Below are 19,587 nucleotides of genomic sequence, written 5' to 3'. Positions count from 1 at the left end.
TTATTATATTAATGTTGAAAACAGTGATTTTCCTTAATGTTTTTGTGGATGATTTTTGATCAATTTAATGCATTCCTGCAATTATTTTGAAGACTTCATATGCAAAAACCTCTAAGTCTGTCTGACATTTTTCTTTTAAATTAGCATTTTTTATGTTTTGATCCTATCTTTAGATTCAGTAATTTCACTTTAATGGCAATGAAAAGGTTATTAGTCAGTTGTTGAAATGCCTTATTTACAAAATTGTCACTTTAGTCAATTCATTGGTATTTAACCAATTTGATTGTCTTCTGCTGTAAAACCAGCTAAGTCCAAGTGTGCTTTCTTTTTGTTGGAAAAACCTCTAAGTCCACCTCTTTGGACAAGACATAGTAAACATGTTCAATATCACTACTGCCACTCCACGTCCATATCGTATTCTGGTCCGAGTGCTCACAGGGTACCCAGGTTCAAATGTGACCTGCGGTCGTTTCCCGATCACATCATATCTTTCTCCATTCACTCTTCAGTGTCTTTTCTGAATATGGTATAAGACTCAAAAATATAGTCAAAAGAATAATTCAGACAGCATAACCATAATGACAGCACACTTTGTTGGATAACAACCACCAACAGAAGACAAATAGAAGACTTGATACAATAAACTACACCACTGTGCTCAAATATATTAATATAATATTTAAAATATAATAACCTATAGCCAATACAATATTAAATATATATAAAAATAAATATAAATTGATGATGTATTCAAATAAATAAAAAAGAATAATAAATAACTATACAAAGTGTACTATTAAGTAAGTTGTGCATTAAGAACTGCATTAAGTCAGTAAACAATAAACTGATGTTATAAACTTTGTTTCAATTTCGAAACATCTTTAGTTCAATCAAAACATCAAATTCTCTTTAAACAGGATAAATACTTGCAGCTCGATAATTGAAAGCCAGCTCATACGCATGCCATCATTCATCTTGAAATTGTGATTTGATTCGCATCTTCTCATTGGTTCTGTGAACTTAGAGGCCTTTGCTGGCAAAAGGAAGTAGCTTTAGAGGTTTCTGCCAATCAACCAGTATATCTGAATGAGCTGAGGCTGGGATTTTGCAGGTTTGAAGCAAAAGTATTTGATGAATGTATGCTATGTGCGTTGAGCATTCGCTCTGTATCGTTAATCTCATTTTTGACGTTTAGTGGCTTTTGCATCTGAAGTCTACACACACACATATAATATATAAGCGGAGTGTGTAATAACTAACTTTTTTCCATTGTTTCTTTTGGTTTAGAATCTCTCCCAGACCCACATGCTGAATGACTTGATTCAAGACGTCAAGGAAAAAGGCCATAAGATGAAGATCTGCCCCTCTGCTGAGACTAACTTGGTATGTTGCAACTAAACAACTGGACTAGAACAGTCTCTCTCATAATCTCATTAATGTTAGCTTTTAAATATACAGAAAACCTCACAGTTTGTATGTTAGATGTGATATCATTACTATGCTTTCTTGTAGGGGCCACTAACTGTGACGTTGCCCAGCCCGGAACCCCTAACCTCAGCCATGTTTCTGTTCCTCCAAAGCATGAAGGAGCCTGGGAAAGGGCCTGTCTCACCCAAGATCCTTTTCAACCAGCTTTGTCAGAAGTATGTCTACTCTGACACCATTTGTAAAAATGTTCTATGAAAGTCTCAAAAAGCTGTGTGGAATAGGGAATCTAAATGAGGCTAATTGATCGTCACTGTGCGCCACGCGGTTTCAAGCCTGTTTTGAGCTTAAATGGTTGGTTGGTTCCCCGCTCTCAGGGGTTGATTTTTATGCTGTGTACTGGCTAAACGGTTCACTGGCTGTTGTTTAAACGTTGTTTGAACGTGCTGAATGGTTGGGTGGCTCAGACAGGAGCCTGCCAGGCAGTTGGGTGTCTCTCTGGTGCTTCTGTGATATTAACTCAGGTACTGTGCCTTTATCAGACCTGTGGGTTTGCATATGTGTACATGTGTGTCCTGCTCACCTGGCATCATTTCAGCCTTGAGCACACCAATTCGTTTGAGCATATACACATCACATCACATCAGTCATTACGAATGCATAAAACATGTGCAAGGCTGTAAAAAAGTAAGTATATCCCATGAAAAAATAGTATTTTTTCTTTAACATATAGACATTGGCATTTTGCTAATGTTAGTACTACTTGGATTGTACATTTTGCAATGTTCTCAGAAGGACAGTTGTTGAAATTGATTCTTTTCTTAGCTATTGAAAATTTCACTGCACTTAAAATAAATGGATTTAAAAATAATGGTTTCAGAACAATCTGTTCTGGCTGGGCTGTGTCAAGAGCTGAGCACAAGATGCATCAGGATGTCTCAAAGAACTCCAAATTCTAAATTATGTTGAAAAAGTACAAAACTTTCCTCGGGTGTACTTAATTTTTCACATACACTACTATTTAAAAAATGTAGCTTCTGTAAGTTTTTCTTTAAATGTTTTCAAAGGCTGTGTTTATTTGATAAAAATACAGTAAAAACAAATCATTTGCTTTTAATTTTAATTTGATAATAGTTAAAATTTAAAATAATGTTTTCTTTTTAAATGTATATTATACATTGGCAAACCAGTAAATTTTGCATCATTACTCCAGTCTTCAGTGTCACATAATCCTTCAGAAATCATTCTAATATTCTGATTTGGTGCTGAAGAAACATTTCTCATGGTCATCAATGTTGAAAAACATTACTTTTTTGTGGAAACGTTGATAAAACAGCATTTATTTGTAATATTATAAATGACTTTTATAACATTAAAAATAACTTTTATAACGTTACAAATGAATTTACTGTCAAGTCACATTTATTTATTTAGCGGATTTTACAATACAGATTAGTTTCAAAGCAGCTTTACAGAGATAACAGGAAAATAATGCAACAAAGTTTGTTTCCAGTAGAAAATAGCATCACATTCCAGCTTAAGTAAGTTCAGTGATGTTTCATTTTCTTGTAAAAAATAATAATAATAATAATACATTTTATTTGAGACGCCTTTCTAGGCACTCAAGGACACTGTACAGAAATGTAAAATATTTAAAAGCAGCAAAGCCAAAACAATAGAACATTAAAACAAGATAAAAGCAAAATTTAAATCACAAGTGGTAGGCAGTTTTAAACAGATGCGTTTTGAGTTGTGATTTAAAATGAGTCTTAAAATAATTTTAAAAAGTTATTAATTTAGTTCATATATATATATATATATATATATATATATAGCCGCTCTGGAGAAAACCGTGATGTCATCATCCAGCTCAGTTCAGTTCTCATATAAAGGTGTCAATGCAGGCAGATTCATATTATTGTTGAATATTAAATTTAATGTTAAATTTAATGTCCCCAATTAAGCAAGTCAAAAGCCAATGCAGCAAAGATGAAAAAAGGCGAAAAAGGCAACAGTGGCAAGGAACCAAAACTCCAACAGGTCACTTTTGATCAATTTAATCTGTTTAAAATCCTTGCTAAATAAAATAATTAATTGCTTTCTGAACCCAAACTTTTGAACAGTAGTGTATGTGAAAAAGTAAGTACACCCCATGAAAGTTTAGTCCTTTTTTTTACATATTTATGTATTGTAGGTACAGCTAACATTTCTCAACAACAGTACATGTGGTTTCTGCAGATGTGATTTATTTCAAAAGCTCAAATATTGAATTTATCCACACTTTTTTTCGGTTGAGACTGACGGTTGAGTCAAACACAATTGGCACCCTCTCTAGTCACTCAAGTCTGGTGTCTAACATGTAAAAGCATTAAAACACTGATTCTCTCGCATACACCTTTAATTTCGCTCTCTGCACGGCAGACCCACATGCGCACACTTTCAGCACTACAGAGCAGCAGCTCGTAGGGTCAAGTGAAGGCCTTCTGTGCTGCACAGTTTATGTTTGTGTGCTTGTGCGTTCCAACATGTCCTTGACAGGAAAAATCCTGTTTGTTTAATGCGTTTGTTGACTGGCAAACTGCGGGTCAGGGCTGCTGGTCTGATGGGGTACTTGAACTTAAGCGCCATCTTGAACACCATCTTGTACATTTGCTATGTTGGACAATGTGGCAGAATGGCATCTTTTGAGACATTGTGCTTTAAAGGACAGTATTTTTGAAGGTGGGATGAACACCAACCATTAAATGGGTGAAGAACAAGTAGTGTGTGTGTCAGTTTGTGTGTTACACAGCTGAGTGCTCTTGGCATGGTTGGTCGAGGGCCAGGTCACACTGCCAGCTGGACAGATAGGCAGCACCAGTGCCAGCAGCGGTCCAAAGAGCAGTGAGCAGCCTTCCCTGCTCACCACACACTGCTCCTGGTGCTACTGAGGGTCCCAGCCTGAAACATGGCCTTATCTTATGTTTTCTGTAACTATATTTGAATTTTGTATCATAATCAGCTCTCAAAAATGTGCATATTTCATGTTGGGGTGGAATGGTAGTTTATTTTTTGTCTTTTAGTACAGAGATTCAAGAATACGTGTGCTGGTTTGAAATACAGCACTTTTAATGATGTTCTGGTTGTGAGTGTTGAAATAATAGACTCTAGTCACACTGACTGCGATTTTTGATCTTCATGTCTTAAATTCTCTCCATTGTTACTAATTTTATCGGGTTCAAAACTGAGCCGGTTACAGGTTGCTTTCTCAAGCGGTTTCACCTTTATTACCGTTAGTTTTGCTCTATTTCAAAAGAGCAAGGAAATCAAATGTTTTTAATTTATTCCCTGTTGTTTGTTATATTTCTAGATGATCTACGACAGAATTCGTGTTCCTTGCATTTAATTCTTGTCTAAATGTGAGGGATAATGTACCGTTAGACAGTTTTTATTACAAAATAAACCCAGAAAGGTTGATGATCGATGTAGAGGTGATAATCTAATTGAGATTATTGTCTGTTTACCAAATAATGAATTGGTTCTCAACCAGGAGGCTGGTTGGGGGCTTCTGTAAAAGTCAAAGTGGGCTTCAAGATGTCTTAAAATGATTTAAAATAAGCTAAAACAAGCTATTTCTCATTTTAGTTTGTACTCTCAACAACTGTTTTTTTTTCTTCGAAAAACCAGGGGTCCAATGTTCTTGGAAAACCTGAATTCATGAAGTAAATTTTATGTTCATCAATTGTCAAAATCAGAACAGATCGGTTTCATGCGTGTATGTTTTGTGCTCAGTGTAAGATGAGAGTGTTTTATATTCGACTGTTGTAGTATGCTTGTGTGTGCATTGCAGCATTGTGCTGGGGCTGCCTGGCGTCTGGTACTAACTCATCCGCTGTTAATTGTGTTAGTGGTTACAGCTGTCCGTCTGTGACAGGGCCATATTGGGCATACCGCTACAGGCTCCTTCAGCCTTCTCTTCCAGTGGAATGAGCTTCCAGAACATTTTTCGGTCTCTCTCCCACCTCTCCCACTGGAGCCCATCTCACCCGTCAGCGTTCCTCCAGAACACATTCACTCTGTTCTGCTGCTTATGCTGAGCTATACCAGCATGATCGGCTTACTGTTTGTCAGATGCAGATATCTCAAGACATTTTAATTGCTTTTGCGTATTTAAACACTTAAACATAAAAATAAACTGTATTGATATCAGTCAAAAAAAGTAACATTAGTCAATATCTAATATACATATACATGCATTTTTTTTTTAGGATTTTTTGATGAATAGAAAGTTCACGACATTTATTTGAAATGGAATTTTTTCTAACAAAGTAAAAGTATTTTTTGTAACTTCCGATGAATTTAATGCGCCCAACTTTTGAACTAAAATGTTTTTTTTTTTAAGTGAGTTTATCTGAGTAATATATTAGAATGGTGGTGCAGAGAGAAATGGAGAAAGAAGAGGAAGAAGGCTGTGTCTACAGACCCCCTGCTCATGACCTGTGTTAGAAGCAGGTGGCTGGACGTTCTTAAACACACTAGTCAGATCCAAACAGAACGTCAGACCTCATCAGCCCATGATAGAGGCGTTCCAGACTGCTTGACCATCCGTACCGCCCGTCCTGCCATTTACCAAGCCTGCCCTCACACAACACACACACAACACACACACAACACACACAACACACACAACACACACAACACGCACACACACACACACACACACACAGTCCCGGCGCCACGCAATTTGTATCTGGCGCCGGGTCTGCACACAGTGCTTGCTAGCTTAGCAGGTAATAGCTAAATGCGTTGAGCATCTGGATAGCCTCAGGCATCCTAACCTGATCCAACACTTTGACTTGCCCCTTTATCCTTGGGTTCATCACCAGACCAAATGGCCTTCCCATCATCTTGACCAGCTATCCAGCCTCACTGCTCAACAGGTTGATGCAGGGCCGGCTCCAGCTGCCCTTATGTTCTCCACAGCTGGCCCACATCTGGCCTGGGTTGCCCAGTAGAGAGTCTAAAGAGATGTTTTTCCATTTGATTTACCTCTGGGTTAGCTGGGAGGAAGGACAAACATCCCCGCTTTGTTACTGTCCTCCAGTCTGGCATATTTAGGGTGGTCTTGTCTGTTTTGTTCTGTAATTTCAGTAATTTTGAACATGTGGCATTAAATGTGTTTGAAGGACACCAAGTTATGACAAGTGTTTAGAGATGCACAGAAATTTAGGCTGCCGTAAATTTTTGTTCATAAATGCCATAAATTGCTTTTGTCGGTTTTAGAAAATAGGCGGAACATCTTGGCTGAACATTACATTTAAGAATTCTAATGGCAAATACTGGTTTATGAGGATGTTTTTCTAGAAAGTGTTTTCAGTTGATCTTTGTTAAAAATGGTTTATTTAAAGGCAGCATCACATTGATCAACATTTACATGCAGAATTACATTGGGAAGCCATTCACTGTGACACCCGGGGAGCAATTGGTGTTTAGGTGCCTTGCTCAAGGCCAAGGGCACCTCAGTCGTTTCCTGTCGGTATTGATAATCGAACCTACGACCCTCCGGTTAGCACTTGGCTATTCTCGGTTCAATTTTAGTGAGAATATTTTTTTACCGTTTGAAATATCAATTACAAAAGTAAACCTAAGTGAAATAAACACACCAGCCTATTAGAATCAAACAAAATTACACATCAACAACAGTGAGCAAAGATGACACATACCCTACAAATTACTTTTCTGTATAAGATTTTTTTCGAATGTTGAAATGAAATGTTGAAATTGAATACTCACAGACTTCCTTTTTAGATTTTTAGTTTAATTTGCAGTTCTTTGAAGTAAAAAAAGCAACAAATTCCAATCTTCGGATTGAAATTCAGTAGAATCAGAGAACTGGTTAATGAATACTTGTATATACCTGGTAGCGTATGAAAGTATACAGTATGTGTGGCTGCATGTGTGTGACCGACCTCAGCTGGTTGAATGATGAAATGAAAAGTGAATGAAAGTTGTCAGGCAAAAATAACAGCTGCCTCTAAGGTCCTGAAACCTGTCGAGAGACAGCGAGACACCTCATGTAGCATCAGAGAAAAGGCCTTGAGAGAAGATTATGTCCATTCTTCTCTCGTTTTTACTCATCTATATGCTGCTGATTGCTTTTTGTGTGTGGCTAATTGGTATTTGCGTGGCTTGGACTCCTTTTGTCCCTTTGGATGTATATACACTTGTGTGAATGTGACAGGAATTCTCATTGTGTGTGTGTGTGTGTGTGTGTGTGTGTGTGTGTGTGTGTGTGTGTGTGTGTGTGTGTGTGTGTGTGTGTGTGTGTGTGTGTGTGTGTGTGTGTGTGTGTGTGTGTGTGTGTGTGTGTGTGTGTGTGTGTGTGTGTGTGTGTGTGTGTGTGTGTGTGTGTGCGCGCGCGCGCGCGTGTGTGTGTGCGCGTGTGTGCGTGTGTGTGTGCGTGCAGGGCCCCTCGCTTTAAGGGTTACCAGCAACAGGACAGTCAGGAATTGCTGCACTACCTCCTGGACTCTATGAGAGTGGAGGAGACAAAGGTGAGTGTGTGATTTAGTTCTTCTTACACATGGTATGAAAATCAGTCTAATGTGATCCGATCACAAAATGTCAGACCATTTAGAGCTGGCAGAAATGTGCATCATCTTCTGTTCACCATTTGTGATTTCATTATGAGGTGAAGGTTAAAAATCCTTTCCTTGCTCTATTACCAGATTAATTCTTTAAATTGTGTGTGTTGTGTGTGTGTTGTGTGTGTCGTGAGTGTGTAATTCTTTAAAAATGCATTAAAATTAAATAATAATAATAAAATAAAATAAATAATAATGAAATAAACAAAAAATATTTAAATTTAGTTTTTTTGTTGGTATTGGCTGATCTAAATATAAAAATAGGTGAGTAGGCGGTCCCTAGCTTTTGTTTAAAGATTGAGCATTTAAACTACAGGTGCATTGTGGTCAAGTTCTAGAACTGTCGTCCTGTTTCAATTGGAGTGCTTAAAAATCGATGTTAATACCAGGTCTATAGGGGGTCTTGTTCTCAGCGTTATGCCCTCAGTCCTCCTCAGTGCATACACAAACAATACCAGTCACTGCAAATGGCTACTTTTGCATACTGACGTTGGGACATTGACCTCTCGTAAGCAGATGCATAGTAGTTTGATAGGGTGCTTCTTGTAGATTGATACAGCTTGTGGGTCTCTTAATACGGACATGCCAGGGGCCAAGACCCACACAACCCCACCAGTGGCCCTAACTGCCCTAAGAAAGCGGGTGCAGCATTGGGCGATGAGCCCCAGGGCCAGCCAGACCCATTCAGACTTGTGAATGTGGACAGTTGTGCCACTTAGGAACCTTGCAAGTGGCGCGACTGGCCTCATTGTGCATCCTGGGAAACAGTCAGCTGCTTGTTGAGGCTTTGTGATTGAGGTCCGTCCCCACCTCCATCCCTCCCTCCCTCCACATTTTGGGGCTGCAGAGGGGGAGAACACAGGAAACAATCTGGTTTAAATGTTCCTCATTAGTGATGGCCGTTATTTCGAGTTTGTACAATATATTGATATATAAACGAAATAGGATATGGCAATATTGTTTATATCAATATACAGTAGTTTGATAATACGAGCGCATCTGAAAAAAAGTGTAGGACACAGAGTGAGCTGCTGTATGGGAAGTGCATAATCCAATTTGTCCTAAACATGAGACACGCTTGATATTAAAAAGTTAGTTCACCTAAAAAGGAAAATTCTGTCATTATTTACTTACCCTCGTATCGTTCCAAACCGTAAGCACAGACAAATTATTCTCGTCGCTTCATAAAGTTAAGATTGAACCACTGTAGTCTACATCTTTACTACCTTTCTGGGCCTTGAAAGTGGTAATTGTGTTGTTGTCTATTGGGGATCAGAAAGCTCTCAGACTTGGATTTCATCAAAAATATCTTAATTTGTGTTTCCGAAGATGAACAAAGGTCTTATGTGTTTTGAAGGATATGACATGAGTAATTAATGACAGAAATTTTATTTTTGGGTGAACTAACGCTTTATAATTTTTGGGTGAACTAACACTTTATAATTTTTGGGTGAACTAACACTTTATAATTTTTGGGTGAACTAACGCTTTAAGGGCTTTAAAATATACTTTCACAAGTATATTCTCCATCTGTAAATGTTAGAAGGCCATGCAAATATTTCCATTTTGCTGCCAGGAGTGGATGAGCCTTATGTAAGAGAGTGGTAATCATCAAATGTAGGCTAATATAATTATTAATCTTAGATGAGAGAATGTGTGTTCTTCTTACCAGTTAACATTTTGTTTTTGTTTACATTTTTAACCTAGTGATTTTAACTGGTTTAAAAAGCATTATATTCTGTTTTAAATTGTAAAGTTGTTGTTACAATGGTATAATATAGATATATATTAAGATATATATTGTATATTGCTATTCAGCCAAAAATGACTGAGATTATTTTTGTATCCTTATCGCTCAGCCCTTATACCCCGTTATCACGTACTTCAGTAAATTTACAGACAACTTGTATTTCAATATATATGCATAACTTTTAGGATACAACAAATACAAAATATTTATAAATTAACTATTCAAAAGTTTAGGGTCAGTAAGATTTATTTTAAAGAAATTAATAATTTTATTCAGCAAGGAAGCATGAAGTTGATAAAATTACAGTATTTAATTCTTTGAAGTTATGAAGGACTCATATTGTATTTCAAATAAATGCTGTTCTGTTCTTACTTAATTGTCTATTCATTAAAGAATCCTAAAAAAATAAATTAGCACGGTTTCCACAAAATATCAAGCTGTTTTCGACGTTTTCCATTGATAATAGTAAAAAATGTTACTTGAGCAGCAAATCAGCATATTAGAATGATTTCTGAAGTGACACGGAAGACTGGAGTAATGATAATGAAAATTCAGCTTTGCCTTCACAGACATAAATTACATTTTAGAATATATTTAAATAGAATACAATTAAATTGTTGTAGTATTTCATAATATTGAAGTTTATACTGTATTTTTGATAATAATCTGGTGAGCTTAGGTGACGACTTTCAAAAACAAAAAACTATTTATATGTACTGTATATAGTTATGTACTTATTTACTGATCTAAAGATGTAAAAGTGAAATATTCATACAAGTGTTTTGTTTCAAAATGCTTTGCTTCATGTCTTAGCTCTGGTGTAACAGTGCTGAGACCCCTGAAGCCAGTCACTAAACATGGACACCACAATATTTATGTTGATTAGCCAATAGGATCATTGCTCACAATATGCTAATTAACATCAATGAATTATCACCAATTAGCTGTTGAATAAAAATGCTAAGAAAGGGGCTCCTTAAGTGGGCTCAACTTCTCAAGAGTGTGTGGTGGCCTATTTATTTTAGGGTATGTGTGTGTTTGTGTGATTAATTAGTGTGTGTTGTAGCGGATGGGGGGTTTGGGCGGGGTTGACTGGCTGAAGGAAAGGGATTAACCAGGCTTTTGACCTAAATAGGCCGTCCTGAGCATGGAGACGGGACAATGGGGGGATACTGGTCGAGCCCCATAGACAACGCCACCACGGCCAATTATCTATTGATTGGTGCTTTACTGTGACTGTCTTCTAACAGCTCTCTCACCAACACAGTCACTGATCATGTCACCTCTCATTAAGAGCACAGCGACACTCGCCTTCAAAAGTCTTTATGCCCACACATACTTGGGATATACAATGCATGTGCCGTGTGAAATGTGAAGCACACATTTACTTTCCACCATGTGCACGTGTTCATGGCCTTGCGATTCCTTTAGTTAATTTACCGCAACAAAAACCTGAGAAAAAAAGAAAACATCCAAGGGTGAACAGTTTAAAGTCTAAGGGGTAAACGCCCATGTCTTACTTGATCGATTGTAAATTGACAAATACAGAAAATGTTTCACACATTAATAACATGTTTTTATTTTTTTTTATTTAATTGAAATGTCAACTTTTCATTATTAAAAGATACAAACGTCTTTGCTGTGCCTCTATTATTTTGAACATGATAAAAGGAGCTTTTTGTGACAGCAACTGTTTGAGCTTCGTTATCTAACAAAGTGGCATCACATTGTGTTTACATTGACAGCGCATTAAAGCAGGCATCCTCAAAGCCTTTAACAACCCCACGGAGAAGACAGCTGATGAGGAGACGAAACGACAAGTGAAGGGTGCTTCACCTCTGCTTCTGTCACCTGCTTTTTACATCACTCAGAACAATATTGCCATCTAGTGACAGCTTGCATTCACAAGCTTCTAGAAATAATGGCACTATTTATATTTAAATTATCATTTTAAAAGGATCTATTATTTCTGTTCTGCCTAATATACATATTTGAGTTGTTTGTATGTATGTGCGTGTATAATTTTGGCTTGTTTTCATGTTCTACAGCTTATGGAAAGGAAGGAGTGAAAATGAATTTTGTAGATCGGATATTCGTTGGAGAGCTAACCAGCACCATAATGTGTGAAGAGTGTGAACATGTGAGCATTTCTCATTTGTAATGTACAATGTCCAGATACAAAGATTATATAAATATGAATACATTAATTTAAAATATAGTATATGTTCGTTATTTATATACATTGTGTGTTATGATATTTTGTAATATTTATTTTAACTATATAATATATAGCATTTATTAATAGATCTAGTATTTATTTAAATAATACAGTGATTAAGGGACTGCTTGAAGACGCATTATATGGGATACATTTTAGAGTCTCCCTGAATACCACAATGTAACATTGTTTATATCCTTCACTCCTAGATTTCCACAGTAAAAGAAGCCTTCATTGACATTTCCCTTCCCATCATAGAGGAAAGGGTGAGAACAGCCTTAATTTGTCATTCCACAATTGTAAATCATTTCTTTCAATTCTCTTTCTTTATTGTACTTCCATTTAATAATCTGTCCCTGCGTTGAATGTCCTGAGCTTTCTCTTGAGGGTTTGTCTATTTTCTTGCCCAGATCTCTAAGCCCACAAACGCTGGTAGACTGGGGAAAAGTGGGCGGGAGCAAGACTCTCATGATGACTCGTCAGCTGCCCACTCACAAGCCAATCGAAACAGCAGGAGGTTGAGCGGACAGGTTGGTGGATCCATTATTATAAGAGAAGCATTATGTAGTTCTTATATACTGTCATTCAAATGTTTGTAGTCTGTAAGATTTTGTTTTTTGCTTATGCTCACCAAGGCTGTATTTATATGATCAAAATTTCAGTAAAAATGTGTAATATTGTAAAATAATATTGTATATATTTAAAATAACTGTTTCCCTTTTGAATGTATTTTTAAATTGAATGTATTCCTGTGATGGTAAAACAGAATTTTCAGCAGTCTTTAGTGTCACATTATCCTTCAGAAACATTCTAATATGCTGATTTGGTGCTCAAGAAACATCTCGTATAATTATCAATGTTGAAAACAGTTGTGCTGTTTAATATTTTTGTTAAAATTGATACATTCAGGGTTCTTAGATGAATAACAAATAAACAGCATTTATTTCAAATAAAAATATTTACTGTCACTTTTGATCAATTTAATGCATCCTTGCTTAATAAACATATTCATGTCTTTAAAAAATGTTTTACTGACCCTAAACTTTTGAATGGTAATTTACGTGCTTCCTAGCATTCTTGTTTTTAATGTGACTTTATATGTGTGTGTGTGTGTGTGTGTAATTGATCAGAAGCTACAGGGTCGCCATTCATCCACTTCTCACGATGAGAGAGGCGCAGACTCGGTTTCTAGCCGACAAGAGGAGGAGCTCTGTGTGGCTGGTCGTGGCCTGGCAAGTTACCGGGCGGATACGATGGGCAGCCAATCAGACTGCAGTGGGAAAGACTCCAACCTTCAGGACAGCAGTAATGATGCAGACAGCGAGGCCTCTGAGAGCGAATGGTCTCCTCGAATCCCAACTGTATCCGGTCATAGTAGCACATCAGATAAAGTCTTAACCACCACGACTGCAACCACAACGGCACACAATCCAAGTCTAAAACCTAACCTGAGCCCAAGCCACACTCCCTTAGCCCCCATTAGACCTCAGCAGGGCGGCGCTGTTGAGCAGCTGGTCAGTGCTGTGTCCAAGCTGGGCCTAGTGCACACTTCCACCGACACTCTACCTGTCAGCCATAGCCAAGAGGAACCAACTGAAATCCGGGAGAGAGACCGTCAACACTACCAAGGGGCCTTCCAAGCCCTCTGTCACAGCTACACCCCCAGCTCTAAAGAGTGCTCGGTACAGTCCTGTCTGCATCAGTTCACCTCTGTTGAGCTGCTCATGGGCAACAACAAACTGCTTTGTGAAAACTGCACTGAATGGAGGCAGAGACAGATCAAGAGGAGTGGTGTGTATTCTCACAGAACTATTCTCATAGCAATAGTAACTGTTTTCAACATTGATAATAATTAGAAATTTTTCTAGAGGACCAAAAAAGCATATTAGAATACATTAAAAAATATAATAAAATAGAAAAGTTATTTTAAATTGTAATATTTCACAATATTATAGTTTTACTGTATTTTTGATCAAATAGATGCAGCCTTGGTATGCATGAGACTTTTTTTTAAACAACAAAAAAATTCTAACTTTTGAAATGTAGTGTATGAAATAAATAAAAATATTTGTGTGTGTATATATATATATATATATATATATATATATATATATATATATATATATATATATATATATATATATATAAAATATCAATATATTGTATATCAAACACATATTTGGCCATATTCATAAAATATGAGGCAGACAAAGTTTGACCTATCTGGCAATTAATGGACAAATGATTTTACATACAGTTTGCTCAGAAACTGGCTCTGCTTGTGATTGAGGGCCCAAGATCTAAAATTTAGCTGTTTAACTGAAATAAAGTTGTTGTTTTTTTTGGCCCAACTATGTGCTTGCCATCGTGTTGAGCATTGCAATTTCTGTCATCCATTTCTGCCTATTCATTCATTCAAAAAAATGCCTTGTTCCCTCCTTATGCTTTCTGTGGTGTAGTCAAAATTCAGAATTAACACTTTATGGGTGGTAAGATATATTTATGGCTGTTAAATTTGTGTAGTTCTCCTTAACACCATTTGTTGCCTGTCACTTGTTTTATATGTATGTTTCAGATAAGAAGGCTGAGAAAGTGTACACCAGTGCCCGTAAACAGATGCTCATCTCTGCGCTTCCTCCGGTGGTCACACTTCACCTCAAACGCTTTCACCAGGTATTGCACTCATAGAACTTGCACTCGTCATTTGTGTTGCATAAGTACATTTTTGTGTCATTTGAGCCAGTTTGTTACCTAAACACAACCGCAACAATATCATCACTATTAGACAAACAAAGTTTAATTTGATGATACGCTAATTTTCATCTTCAGACTCTATTAACAGAGCATACTTTCGAAAAAATATCTATAATCATGTTTTTCCGAGCAAGGTTATGTTATGTGCTTCTTTGTGTGCCGATGCACTGATTGAGCTGTCTTCATTTTCACAGGCCGGGATGAATCTGAGGAAAGTTAATAGACATGTAGACTTTCCTCTTATGCTGGACCTGGCTCCTTTCTGCTCTGCCAATTGTAAGGTACTGATCAGAGTTCTACATAAAGATCAGTGATTTATGAATCTGCGCAGTTCTTTAACGTGTAAGTGTGCTGTATTAATTTAGTATTTATGCGTGTGGCAGAACCTCGGGTCAGGAGAGCGTGTGCTTTACAGCTTGTATGGCATTGTGGAACACAGCGGATCGATGCGAGGTGGACACTACGCGGCCTATGTGAAGGTCCGCGCGCCTCAGCGTAAACCTGAGCAGCGCAGGAACCAGTCAGGTACAATGCCTCCCAGGCAGTATATAGTTTCCATGTGTGCATCAATATGTTTTCTTCGCAGCTGGATCTGAAAGGCCTGAATAACCTGTGGGTAAACAAAGGGTTGATTTTATCCTGGCATTGGTCCCCCATTCACCGCAACCTTGAAGATGCAGCTTGTTCAGTAAAGGCCAATCGGAATTTGATTATTGTTATCGATATATAGATTCGTTCTTGTCTACTCTCTACTCAAGGAAAGAGCCTGCCTTTCAGCAGCATTTGGCACATAGAGTGAAAAGCCCATGGAGAGCTGAGAGAAAAGAATGTGTACCCTCGGTAGTTAACTGTTGTAGTGCACAAATTCATGCTGAATTGTTGTAATAAGGGTACAAGGTGAGAGTGCAATACACTTCGAAAGGCAGCAGGGGAAATACATTTTGCCCTTTTGTCTCCATGCTTTTTTTCCAGTCGTCTTTCTTGTGTTTGCGTTTTTAGAACCAGAAAAGAAAAAAGTGAAAAAAGAGGGTCAAATCGGTTGGGATGTGTATATATAACTCCTGAAGTATCAAGATGATCGAAATGTGACATTTTATTAGAATGGGTTCGGGTGATGATTGTTTGGGTCTATTCAAATTAAAGGTTATTATGAGATTGATTGTAAAAAACTGATGAACAAATATTGGTAATCTGATGATTTGCATGATTTGCAAAGACTAAATGATTGATTTCAAATATAATGTTAAATGGCTATAAATCAAAGAAAAAAATAAAATTTAATAAAATATTATTTTTATTTTAAATGCGATTTAAAAACGTCAATTAATTATTTTTTTATATGATTTACAGCCTATGTTTTATCTTCACTTGGTTGTGTTTCGCTGTTTAATGCTAACACTGATCATTAGTAGCGCAATCTGGATGTGTTTTTGATGTTAAGCCACTTTGTGTTCCTCTGAATACCAACATCTCTGTATGTTTTTTAGGTTCCAGAGAGGCCAGTTCAACCTCACAAGGCCAGTGGGTGTACGTTAGCGACACCAACGTACAGACTGTACCGGAGTCCAGAGTGCTCAACTCTCAAGCTTATTTACTTTTCTACGAAGAACTGCTATAGAGCCGTGCGGCGTGAATGCGACACGATCCAGATGAATGCAACAGGCAATATCAGCTCAGATAACCACGAGCACTTACTGCATGACTATATCCTTGTATTTTAACATAGGAAGGATTCTATTTACTAAAATCTTGGACTTTTGACTCATTCATTACTCATCTGAATTCAATTTGGGAGCCATTATTATAGATGTAAAATAATATTCTGAAATTTATTTATATTTTACAGCTAATATTTGAGCTTAACATTTTTGTGTGTGGTGTGTGTGTTCATTTTGCTGGAGAAATTGCCAAAGAGTAATTTAGGATAAAAGTATGTATACAATATATTATACGAGAGGGAGTATTGTGCCAAAAGAGTCTATAACCTTTGTTGTGAAAGGGAAACTCAGCACAATATGCAGCTGTTGCTTTCAAAGCCGTTTAAACTGCACTGGAGCTCACAAGCTATTCACTGCACAAACAACATGTCATGATTTGTTAGGAGACAATATTACATTCACAAGGCTGATTGACAACAATATAATAAATTGTAATTTGTTGATTTTCATTCATTTATTATTTTTGTTAGCACATTTAACTTTGATTTGCTTGATCAAGACTAATTTTTCATGTTTTTTTTTAAGACAGAGTGGGCCCTCCTGTAAGGTTTTATGAATTTACAACTGAGATGTAACATATTTCTCAATATCTTATGGTTACTGAGTTGGTATAATATTCCTGGACTTTAACTCATGCCTAACTAAATATGAATAGAAAACAATTTTTTATATTATTATTTTTCACACACGACTACATCAGATCAGTGCCTACAGTTTATGAAGGCTGAGATTGTTTGTGCATGCCTTTAGCGAAGTATTAAATTCATATAAGAGTATAAAGAGAACGATTTGTGTATATACCGATAAGAATTATACATAGTTGTATGTAAAAAATGAATCATGTTCAATACTATTTATTCTGTTTCCTGAGCAGATATTGTAACACCATAGATTTGTGTGGTGTGCAAGGCTTCAGGGTTCCTCAAGCTGTTCTTTTGCTTGAATTTTGTGAATTTAATCTAGTATAAATCGTTTAAAATAATTTAAATACATTTAGTTGACAAAAACCTTTGAGTGGGCTGAATTGTTTTGTGATCTATGGGTGTCTTCTCTCTCTCTCTCTCTCTCTCTCTCTCTCTCTCTCTCTCTCTCTCTCTCTCTCTCTCTCTCTCTCTCTCTCTCTCTCTCTCTCTCTCTCTCTCTCTCTATCTATCTAGTTCTCTATGTTGTCGACCATTAGTCTCCACTGTCGCCACAAATTCCAGGATGCCATTTTCACTCTGTCCACGGCTGCGATGCGGCGTGACAGGTGAAGCGCCATGCTGTTTTAGACCATGTCGCTGACTGGTGAAGAGGAGGTGGGTGTGGAATCCAGAAAAGGGCAACGTCCGAAACGATCCTGTCCTCCTGCCTTCCTCCTCTCCTCATTCTGTGACATTCAAATCAAGCTGTTAGACAGTTATCAGTTACAACCGAGTGTAAAGACGCCAACAAGAGTGCGCAATCTTTTTGAAGCATGTGTCTATTTTTAAAGCAGGGCTCTGGTTCTGGGACGTTGTGCCAGTGATTTAATGTGAGTTAATGATAGGATGTGTTCCCTCAGTCTGAACTGACAGAGAAACCTGATCTGGGAGACGGGTGGAGATGCTTTTGCTTTCAAAAGAACCTGCTGAATGTGAAGACATGTCAGGGTGGGAAAGGGTTTTTGCTTTTCTTTATACCTTCAGGGCAGACATAACAAGTGGTTAGAGATGATGCTTGTTATCTTTTTTGACCCAGCTGTGTTTCTGGTTTACTCGACATCATGTAACCTCTTCTGTCATTCTTGCAAATGCAACTCTGTCTGTTTGGGGTGGCAGCACAGTGTTCCACTTTTCTGAGGCTGTGTGAATTATATTGCCTGTCGCTGGACACTAGATACTAGAATCTGTATGATGGATAGGATATCAGAGCTCTATTTAAGTGACGGCCATCTAATTTCTTACTATTGAACCAGTCCTAGTGTGTGCATTTATCTGCTATTATGTGTTGAAGATGCCAGAGAGGTTGTCTAGAATGTAGGGTGTATTCAACTCTTGGATGCTTTACATTATTTGTTTGTTGAAGGTTTGTCCTTAAAATTCCTTCATTTCACACAAGCTTCAGTAACAGTGTGGTATTGAATTGCGCTCTTGTCTTTGAGATTAAATTCAGAATTCACAAACTGCAACCAACCTTAAAAGGAAAGACTTACATTACATTACATCACATGACATATGTTCATTGTCAATATATGGGAACTGGTAATTTTGAGAATGTAACTGGGCATTATTCTAAAAAATTGAATCACATTTTCACATTACTGATTCATTTAAATGGTCCAGTAGTAAGAGAAATTCCATGTAGTCTCTAAATTATTATAAGGTCCTAAAAATGGCTTCCATAATAATTATTTTAAAAACCTATTAACCAATTTTATGCTTAATAATATTTAAACTTGATTTCTAATATGCAGTGGTGTCACACTGTTTCCATTCTGCTGGGGTCCTGGTCTGACTTTTTTAAGCTGATATATAGATTCATTATCAGTTGTTCATTATCAGACAAAACATGCTATATAATAACTAAAATTCAAGAAGCTGAGATATTTTTATTTAAGAACCAGAAATCACATAGTTCTGAAAAAACGTAGTATATGAGGGAATTTTAAAAGTATAATTGGGTCATTCCTGTGATTTGGTGCCTTTTGTGTCCCCAGTAAAGATCAAGATCTTACTGCCTTAAAATGTTAAACAATATGAGTTTTAAACCTGTCTTAGTCATAAAATAAAACAATTTCAACTCTAAGCATATTGAAATTGATTAAAAAAAGTAATTTAAAACATTTTACAGCATTTTTTTTTACAAGCAGCTTTGTCATTACTGAAGTATCTAAAAATATCTTGGGCAGCTGGGGACATTTGAGTCAAAAAGGTTGAGAACTGCTGACTTAGATTAATCCATAGACTTGATAATGTGCAAAAAATGTGTATGTATAAAACAAGCATTACACTTTATATATTTTTATAAGGGTAGGTTAATTTATTAAGCATTTTTCCTTGCTTGGTTTAGACAATTTCAGTTATTCTTTTTAGTTTATACAGTAAGATCTTATTTGATTTTAGAGGATAATTATTGTTA

General features: G+C 36.9%; 1 protein-coding gene across 1 annotated transcript in view; it reads left to right on the top strand.

The window, feature by feature from the left end:
* The window catches only part of usp45 (ubiquitin specific peptidase 45), a 49,205-nt gene extending 31,710 nt beyond the window's left edge, over positions 1-17,495 (top strand). The window contains exons 7-18 of the mRNA XM_077217081.1: positions 1,288-1,383; positions 1,513-1,643; positions 7,871-7,958; positions 11,544-11,625; positions 11,847-11,938; positions 12,226-12,282; positions 12,427-12,546; positions 13,147-13,807; positions 14,592-14,689; positions 14,965-15,051; positions 15,154-15,295; positions 16,258-17,495. Of these exons, the coding sequence (XP_077073196.1) occupies positions 1,288-1,383; positions 1,513-1,643; positions 7,871-7,958; positions 11,544-11,625; positions 11,847-11,938; positions 12,226-12,282; positions 12,427-12,546; positions 13,147-13,807; positions 14,592-14,689; positions 14,965-15,051; positions 15,154-15,295; positions 16,258-16,388 (1,785 nt within the window). The 3' untranslated portion in view covers positions 16,389-17,495. The remainder of the gene's footprint in view (positions 1-1,287; positions 1,384-1,512; positions 1,644-7,870; positions 7,959-11,543; positions 11,626-11,846; positions 11,939-12,225; positions 12,283-12,426; positions 12,547-13,146; positions 13,808-14,591; positions 14,690-14,964; positions 15,052-15,153; positions 15,296-16,257) is intronic.
* The last annotated feature ends 2,092 nt before the right edge of the window (positions 17,496-19,587 follow it).

The sequence above is a fragment of the Siphateles boraxobius genome, unplaced genomic scaffold (assembly GCF_051911475.1).
Source record: "Siphateles boraxobius isolate OS27281-9 unplaced genomic scaffold, OSU_SipBor_1 12, whole genome shotgun sequence".
In the NCBI taxonomy this organism is placed as follows: Eukaryota; Metazoa; Chordata; class Actinopteri; order Cypriniformes; family Leuciscidae; genus Siphateles; species Siphateles boraxobius.
The sequence above is the reverse complement of the archived record's forward strand: the minus strand, read 5'-3'. Positions and strand labels throughout refer to the sequence as shown.